This window comes from Arvicanthis niloticus, chromosome 23, assembly GCF_011762505.2.
Source record: "Arvicanthis niloticus isolate mArvNil1 chromosome 23, mArvNil1.pat.X, whole genome shotgun sequence".
NCBI lineage: Eukaryota > Metazoa > Chordata > Mammalia > Rodentia > Muridae > Arvicanthis > Arvicanthis niloticus.
In genome coordinates this window covers 19,255,871-19,265,539 of record NC_133430.1, presented here as the reverse complement: position 1 = coordinate 19,265,539, position 9,669 = coordinate 19,255,871, and the positions used below count along the sequence as shown (strand labels likewise).

The following is a 9,669-nucleotide window of genomic DNA, read 5'->3' as shown; positions in this document are numbered from 1 at the left end:
CCCCTTCCACTTCCCTCTCCTTCTCTCCCTCTTCTTCTTCCCCTGCTTGCACTTGCCAACACATCTGTTAGAACCTACCTTTTCAGGATTCCAGTTTATACAGAAGGCTAGATGAAACAACTAGCCTCATGGGACTGAGCAACTACCAGATTTTTGGACTTCCCATTTACAGCTGCCCATTGTTGAGTTAGCTGGACTGCCGACTGTAAGTCATCACAATAAATTCCCTTGATATTAAAAGGGCAACATAAACCATTTGTCTCCATATAAGGACTCCATTTGTCTTCATTTAAGGACCAGGCCTGATTTCAAAAAAGGCTGTAAGGCACCAGCTTCGGGAATAGAGCTTAAGTCCCAGAAACTAGTTCATAAGATACCAACTCTAGAAACAGACCATAAAATTCAGAACAAGATCATAAAACCCCCTCCCAAAGAACAGCCTGGGGATAGCCACAAAAATGGGAAAATATCTTGTCTCAGATTGGGCCATCTGTGCTGGGCAGCCCTACTTCATCACATGGTTGAACATTCATGACATAGGAACACATAGACCACTGACTACCTGGGACTCCCCCTACCCCCAGCACCCACCAATGAAATTTTTGATTACCCAATCCTTCTAGACATTTCCCCTAACTCTCCGGGCCCTGTTCCTTATAAGAAGACCCTCGTGCCTTTCTATGGGGTCACCATTTCAAAGAATGGTTGACCCCCACATGCTGGTTGTTTCTGCAGAATAAACACTCTTTGTTTTTGCATACTATCTGAGTCTGGGGTCTTCCTTCAGTGATTTTTAGACACCTACAATATAGAGAGATATTCTATAAGTTCGGTGACTCTAGAGAACCCTGACTAATACAGAAGGAGAGGGCTGTTGTCCTAGTTTGACTAGGAGAGGAAAGGGTTTATTTGGCTTCAAGGTCCCAGGTCACAGTCTATTGAGGGAAGCTACAGCAGGAAACAGGGCTGTAGTACAACCAATTTAAGCTTATCCCTGACTAGGTTATAAATAAATGAGGCTCAGACTATGGCTATTTTATTTGTCTTTGACAGTTACTTGAGGTTACCCCTAATCTAACTGCTGGCCTGGCTACCTTCCCAGCGGTGTACCCCAGATAATTGCTGTTTTTCTGGCCATGTGTTCATCATCCATCTTTAAGGCGGCTTCCTCTTCTCCTCTCAATCTTCCTCCTTCTCCCCTTGGTCTCTCGTCCTCCAAACAGGTCACTTCAAACCCGCCCACCTCTAATCTCCCCAGTAATTGGCTGTAGCCAATTTTTATTTAACCAATAGTTTTAAATCAAGGGATAAAATTTGCACAACAAAAGCTTGTAAACATGAGAAGTCAGTGGTAGGCCTAGACTTGCCGGTATAGAATTTAGTATTACAATACATAGCAATAGAACCTCAACTCAACCTCAAAACAGAAGCTGAACCCAGACCATGGAAAAGTGCTGCTTATTCCTTGTTCCTCATGGTTTGCTCAGCCTGCTCCCTTGTAGCATCCTGTTTAAATTGTTCTTAACCACCTGCTCAGGGGTGACCCTACCCACAGTGAGCCGGGCCTTCCCACATCAACCATTAATCCAGAAAGTGTCCCTACAGATTTGTCTACAGGCAGCGTGATGCAGGCACCTTCTCAATCAAGGATCCTTTTTCCAAATGACTCTAGTTTGTGTCGAGGATGAGAACTTACCACCATTACTAAATAGAAAAATCTCTGAGGCAACATTGGACCTAGGGGAAATTCTTGCTAAAATCATGTAACAGGATTCCTGATGGAGGTAAGGTAGGATGATCAGACCACCTAGAAGATGGTGGAAAATGAAGAATTAATAAGATAGAGAGGGTAGTCAAATCTAATGATGAGAATTCTCTATAAACCAAGTTAGCAGTATAATTGTACTCTGTAGGGATGAACACAGAAATCCAAGGTAAGGACCAAGTAGTGAAAAGGCTTAGAGATACCTAATTAAAGTTTGGAAGAAGAAAGGCAGGCACAGTATCACTACTTGTAACTCCATCCAGCACTTGAGAAAAGGAGGCAAGCACATCAGGAGCTTCAAGACTAGTGGTGGCTCCATAGCTCAAGGCCAGCCGGAGATATCTAGGGCCCTGTTTCAAAAAAAAAAAAAAGTTTAGTAATAGAAAGAACCTTTAATGATAGGGCCTCGAAAAAAAATGTGGCATGGAAATGACGTGCTGACAGTTTGAAAAGGGACCTGGCCAGTGAAGTGATGTTTCAATGGGAGATCTTTATAAAGCAATGCAGGAGGAGGTCTGGACAAAAGTACAGCAGGAACAACTGCCCAATGCTCTTGCTAAGTTCAGTAAGATGCAGCAAGAAGACTGTGAGTATGGGGTTCCTTACACTCAGAGAAATATTTCCAAGGTAGAACATGGAAGTCCAGGTAGGAAGTTTGTATTTGTGGTGCTGAAGCTTTTTGGACCTTGTTTTTTTTTTTTAAAGACCAGTGTTAGCATTCTTTCTAGGGCTCTGCCCCACAGTTACCTGGCCAGGTATGCTTGACTAACTATAAAAGGGACTGTTTGCCCCCTCCTCACTCTTATTCTCTTACTCTCTTACCCTCTGCCCCTTATCTCCTGGACCCTACTCCCTCTCTTCCCCTCCCCCTCCCCTTTTCTCTCCACGTGTTACTGGTCAGCCTTTCCTTTTCTCTCTCCTCTTCCTCCGCCTCCTCTTCCTCCTCCGCCTCCTCTTCCTCCTTCTCCTCCTTTCTTCTTCTTCTTCTTCTTCTTCTTCTTCTTCTTCTTCTTCTTCTTCTTCTTCTTCTTCTTCTTCTTCTTCCTCTCTCTCTCTCTCTCTCTCTCTCTCTCTCTCTCTCTCTCTCTCTCTGCCTTTCTCTGTCTCTACTCCCTCAACTCCCCTATCCCATACTATATCCATATGGCTGGTCCCTCGGGGGGAAGAGATGCCTCAGCATGGGCCCAGTGAGGCACTTTCTTTTTTATAAAACACAACAACCAATACTCTAGCTAAATCAAAGACACTTTCTTATTCATCATAGTTCCCTGATACATGCCATGAGTCCTTGTGGAAGATCAAATGTGGATGTGTAAGAACTATATTACTGAACTTTTAAAAAAAGTTCTTATATTCTACTTATATTTTGCATTTCAAATATTTGTACCTTGATTGCCTATGTATGTAACATGTAAGGAGATATGGTTGTTTAATTAAAAAAAAGACTACATCTCTTATTATTGTTGTTGCTGTTATTACTGAAAACATGTTGAGGGACTCTGAATAGAAAGGGACACTCTTTCACCTCACATTCACTCCTATTAGGATAAGATGGGGCTGGAAGCCGCTTGTTGCATAAATAGAATTTATACCAACAGCGTCTAATCTTACTTCCATTGTTGAAAATTAGTTCATTTTCAGACTGCAGAATATGATTTGCCTAGTACAAGAAGACTGATAGAAAAAGCAATTGAATGAATCAGCTCTCTTTATGTACTTAATTTAGAGTTGTTCAAGCTATCGTATGTGGTCTGAATCAGAAGGACCTGATAAATATCCCTAAGAACACCTCGTTGGCTCACCTTAGTGAATGTGTAATTGCCTGTGAAATTCAGAGCTAAGAAAACAAATTTAGAATTGAAGGGGATGGTTATTAATTGTATTTTCAGTTTTTAAAAAGCCTTTCCAAAATAACAGGTGTTGGCTTTATTGGAAGGCTGCAGGAGGGAGACGGATCTTGGCAGATGGTCAGCAATTTGAAAATATTAATGTAACATAGCTCATGTGCAGAAACTGAGATTTTTAGTTTCGGGGAAGTGATTAGTTGTGTAGGACTTCTACATTTGGAGTTTGCTACAGTTGAAAAAGAGCTTTAAGAGAATATGTTACCAAAAAAAAAAAAAAAAAAAAATCACTCAACGTTTGGAATTCCAGTAACACTGGCAGGAAATTACTGAAATCCAAATAAATATGGCATTTGGTTAATAATGTATCAGTGTTAGCTCCTTAGATGTGACAAACATACTGTGGCAGTGTAAGATATTGAAAATGGGGTGAGGAATACATTGAACTCAGTATTATCTGTGCATTGTTTTAAAATGGAAACCTCACATTATCTTGAAATTTAAAAAATGTGTATGGGGCTGGAGAGAAGACCCAGGGGTTAGGAGCACTTACTGTTCTTGTAGAGGACACAGGTTGTATCTCCAGCACCCACATGGCAGCTCTCAACACTTGATAATTCAGGTTCTAGGAACCAGATGCTTTCTTCTGGCCTCCATAGGCACTTGTCACAAACATGATGGATAGACAGACATGAAAGCAAAGCACTCATACACATAAAATAAAAATAACCTTGAAATTTTTAAATATATATGTATTGTGGAGGTCCATAACTTTAACCACAACAGTCTAGAGGCCAAGGCAAAACTGGTCATTGCACAGTCAGTTTGGGGTATAAGGGTTGAGAATCATTTACACAGGAATCTTTTATATTAAAAAATAAAAGGCCCCAGTGAAGTACTGACCATGCCAACACATGCCTTCCTGAAAGCATGGCCTTCACACAGACTACCTAACTGGGACAGTTTTTACAAATTCCATCTCTAGAGTCACTTCTAGGGAAACACAGATGAACCAGTATTAATTATCACTGTAAAGCTTATAATTTTTATTATTAGTAACTTCCAAGATGCAAAAATTCTAGAAGGATTGCTTAGGAAAGGAGAAAAGAAATATTTACAATTCATCCCTTAGTTCTGAAATTTATACTTTGGTTTGACATCTGCAAAAGCTACCTGGGTTAAATATAATGTCTGTGTCATAATTCTCTAGTGGTTTGAGAAAACTGCAAATTGTGTGTCTTTATCGATTGTTTTCTGTGAAAGAAAATGGAGACACTATCAGAAAACTCTTCATTATTCAGATATTTTTCTTCTGTCTTCCATCATGGTGGGAAGGAGGCCGGGGTGGGTCTAAGAAGCCATCCCCAGACTTACCCTAACTACACTTCTGTTTTACTGGCTCTTGCTGTTAGATATTTGCCATCTCTGTAAATGTGTAGCGGAAAGTCAGGCAGCGCCTGAAGAACCACTCTGGGCTGGGGATTTAGCTCAGTAGTTTCAACAATAGAATCTTTACCTAGCGCGTGCCAAAAACCTGGACTCTTCAGCAGGACAAGAATAAAAGCAAACAAAAACCAAAACCATTGTGCATATGAAAACATCTGACAGACTACATGTGCCCGTAAATGGTGTTTCAAAAGTTTATTTGTTGTATCTGGTGTCAAATGCCTGTAAGCATGGCCACTGGGGAGGCTGCACTACAGGTTAGCCTAGGATACATAGCAAGATCCTGATACCAAAAGAAAACAGCACAAACCAAAGGAGAACCAATCCAATGCAAGCAACAAACCCCCTTTAGGAAGAAGTGCCATCAATCTGTAAATTATAGTCTCACCTCCCTAACTCCAAGCAACTTGAGGCAAATAATTTCTCTCTTTGGAGCCTATCTCAGTTTCTCATCTGTAAAATGAATGCATTTGGACCAAGCAATCTCTCAAATCCCCTGCAATTTGAACACAGACGTGAGGCGGAAAAATACTGTAGGGGTTTTGAATTTAGGGCACAGGAGAAGCTGTTTCCGCATTTATGTTTTTAGAGTCAGAAATATGAGAGCATTAGGAATGCGCGAAAGGGGGGAGTGAGACAGGAGACACAACCCGGGTCAATTTAGGTGTTTTTTTGTTTTTTTTTTTTTTCCTTCCACTTACTGGGTAAGCGACCAGACGGTTGCTAGGCAACTGCATCTCTTGTAAGCACGGAGGACCCCACGTGAGGTGTCTAAGTCACTACCTGTTTATTTTGAAGGCATGGTGGCTTTTCAAAATTAATGTAATCTGTTGGTTTTTTTTAAAGCACACAGTTTAAAAGCCAGTTCTTTGCAAACTTTCTGGCTGGGATCGGCTCACGGCGGCTTTCCTGTACCCTGTTTTCAGGCGCGCTGCGGACACCACCGCCCAGGCCCCGCTGCTGCGCTTTGCTCCGCAGAGCCGGACGCCTCCCGCTCGCCGTTCTCGGACCCCGCCCTTCCCGGGCTCCGGGAACAGGACCTTTGGGCTTCTTGAGCGCTGTCCGGGACCACCATGGGCTCAGAGATGGAGCCACTGCTCCGAGCCTGGAGCTATTTTAGACGCAGGAAGTTCCAGCTCTGCGCCGATCTATGCACGCAGATGCTGGAGAAGTCCCCTTATGACCAGGTATCTGACAGCCCTAGGCAGTCTGGATCCTCTTGCTGAGGCCGTGGCTCTGGGGGATCCCTCTGTCCCCTGGGGGAGGCCCGGGAGGAGGGCTCAAGATGAGGTTGCCTCTGTGGTCCGCAAAGGCACCTGGAGCAAGACTCTTTGGAATCTTAGACGGCGAGTCCCTGCCCTTTGCATCCCCTGGGGATCCTGAGTTCTGAGCCTTGACAGCTCCTGCTATAAACTTCAGCACACTTTTTCTAGAATTAGTTACAATTAAAGGGACTCCGTTAAGTTTGTGAGAGACTTTAATAATTCATTGGTCATTCACTGGTCACACTCTTTGTTGATTTCTAAAAAGGAAAAATGTAAGTGAACAATGGTATGAGATGCAGCGTCCTTTAAACACAGCTGTCTTTGGGCTCAGATCATGAAGCATGGGATCTTCTACCTTATCTTTAGACATCCATCCAAGTGTGAAGGAGCTTTTGTTTCCGAGTCATGAATTCAACTTGAGGCAAGAAAGAGGAATGGGAATGTAGAGGAGGGAAGGATTTATTTCTTTTTGAAGAAACTACGAAGACCAGAGAAACTTTTCTTAAAGGAGGGAAAGATAAGAATATAGATAAGACAGAAGAGGAAATGATAGCCTTGATTAGAAGGAAATTTAACAGTTCAACATGAAGGTGTACTCCTGTACTCCCAGCAAGAGGATCAGTAGTTCAAAGCCATGCTTGGCTAAGTAGAGAGTTCAAAGCCAGCCTGGTGAGCTAAAGGAGAACCTGTCTTGAGAAGAGAGGTGGGGGAGAGGGGGAGAGACAAAAGGGAATTTAAGAAATATAGCAATATTGTGTGTAATGGATGAAAAGGGCAATAATGAATGGCACCATGCCACTGAGCAAATAGCCCCTGGAAGAGACAAGAATTAAAACGGAAGATTAATAAGAGTAGAGTTATGGCACTTGGGCAGTGCCTCAGGTACATGTAGAATGTACTTATACAGATCCTGGTTTTCCTGCTTTCCCTCTAGTGGTGTTGCCTTGGAGTTGTTAGGGAAAAAGGGGAGAGTTAGAAAAGCAGGTGCCTGAGTGTGAAGGTTGTTCCTGGGCTCTGCTGCTCTCTGAGCGAATGGATGGAGGATACTCAAACGGTCACACGTGCCCTGCAGAACAGTCTGTTATCAGTGGTGATGCTAAGCTAGCCTCTGTTCCTATTATTCATGCTCATTAAAGGACTGTGTGTCTGTATTCTTTCCAAGAGCATTGCTTGGTACATTGGTTCTACATATGCTGCTAAAGGCGTTTCCAGTACAATGCAGCGCGTTTTGGAACTAGGCAGTATAAAATCTCTTTACCATCGTTACAAGGGAAGTTCGTTAAGACCTTTTGATGTACCAGACATTGTTCTAGGCTCAGTGGTTCTCAAGAACTCTACACATTGTTTCCATTGAGTTGAGGTAGTTTCCACAGAACAGGATTCCCACCAGTCGCTCACTGGAAGTTTCTTCATTAAATGCCAGCAGGAAATGTATACTCCCTTCTCAGAGATCCAAAATGTGCTCCCAAAGACTCTGAACAGTTCAGAAGAAAATAAACCTGGTTTTGTCCAATTTTCTTTACCAGTGTAGAAACTTTCTCCGGTACTGATAATTTCTTCTGCCCCAGGTCGAAGGTCAGTTATATTTCTTATTATCCCGAAGAGATGCTGCTAGTAAAAGCGTTCTTACTCCTGGGCAAGGCCCTGTGATCTTGAGGCCATTGGTGATGTTAGTGCTGCACTTGTGAAGTTGAAATTTTATTTGTGCTGGGTTTTGCGGTGAGGGCTCTTTGTGTTCGTTTCCGTGACCTTTTATAGACGACATGTAACTTCCCAAACATAAGTCCTAAGAAGTAAATATTTTCTTTTTTGATGCTTAGAATAACCTTGTAAAGTAGGTAACAAAAAATAACAGACTTGGCTCAGAGAATTTAATTGTGTTGTCTCATTTATTTTCAACTATTATAGGGGTTGGTGGTGTTTCCCACATCTTATAGATCTAGGACTCTGAAGTGTGTCCAAAAGATACAAGACTAGCAAGTCCATTTGGCTGCCAGGAACGTTTCAAAAACTACTTCTGAACTATTCCCAATATATTTTCTTAAGTGCCTTCTCTCTACCCGGAAGATTTTAGCTGGTGAGGGATTTTTAACACATTTGTGTGGTTGGGTTCAAAAGTTCAAATTCTTATTTAGCCCAACTGATAAAACTTGTTTGACTTGGAAGAGAAACAGGAGGAGAGAATTCCCTCCATTATTTGGTGAAGATACCATTTTGAAAAAAACTACTGGGAAAAGAAGCAGTGCTTTCATTACCATTAAGAAGGAGTGGTAGATTTTCTTTTCCAGGAAAAATGAGAAAACAAATTAAGTGTTTTGTTTAGAGTCTCGTATTTTCAACTGAATAAGATAAATGAGTCTTTAATGTGGTTTCTTGTATTGATCCCATTATTACGCCTTACCTCTGTCCTCTTGGAAGACTTAGACTTTTTTCTAGTTTTTGTTTGTTTGTTTGTTTGGTTTTTTGTGCGTGTGAGTGACTGTCTGGTTTGGATAATGAGGATACATAAAGCAGTCACAGAATCCCACTGGGGAATACTGCTGTTGGCACTACAGAGGGGTCAGCATGCCTAAGAGCATCATGGGAAGAGATCTTAATGGGTCTAGGTGGTTTCATCACTCTGTTTCTTGTGGGTTTGGGATAAGATCCATAATGTGGTATGTGATTTTTAATACTAGGAAGGCTTGTTCTTATTATTTTGGTATGACGAGGGTCATATTCAGTTTGAGTAAATATGTCTTAGTTAGGATTATGACTATGATAAAAACACCGTGACCAAAAGCAAACTGGGGTGGAACGGGCTTATTTTGCTCACATTTGTAGTCTGTAATGAAGGGAAGCCAGGGCAGGAACTCATGGCAGAGGTCATGGAGGAGTGCTGCTTACTGGCTTGCTTCTCCTTGTGACTTTCTTGCACACTTCAGAACCACCTGCCCAAAGTTAGCAATGCCCACAATGCTCTGCGCCCTCCCACATCAATCATTGATAATAATAATAATAATAATAATAATAATAATAATAAGCCACAGGCTTGCCCACAAGCCACACTTTCCATTATGGTTCCCTCCTCTTAAATGATTCTAGCTTGTGTTAAGTTGACAAAACTCTAGTAATTTTTGAACTTCCTCATTTCAGAATTCTTTTCATGTATTCCTGGGCTACCAAACCGATTTTAGTGTGAATGAATTTTTTTGGAGCACTGTGTAGTGGGCCAAAGACATACAAATGTTTTTTCTGTGTCACATAGGTTCATTCTGGCTCCTGCCTGACTCCTCAAACACAAGTCAGAATTCTTGTTTTTAAAAGTAGTATTTTTTCACTTTGGTTTTGTTTATTTTTTCTTCCTTCC

General features: G+C 41.8%; 1 protein-coding gene across 2 annotated transcripts in view; it reads left to right on the top strand.

Annotated features, from left to right (window-relative positions):
- Positions 1-6,013: 6,013 nt before the first annotated feature.
- The window catches only part of Ttc8 (tetratricopeptide repeat domain 8), a 53,454-nt gene continuing 49,798 nt past the window's right edge, over positions 6,014-9,669 (top strand). For both annotated transcript variants that reach the window (XM_076921438.1, XM_076921437.1), the window contains exon 1: positions 6,014-6,242. In XM_076921438.1, the coding sequence (XP_076777553.1) occupies positions 6,129-6,242 (114 nt within the window). In that variant the 5' untranslated portion in view covers positions 6,014-6,128. The remainder of the gene's footprint in view (positions 6,243-9,669) is intronic.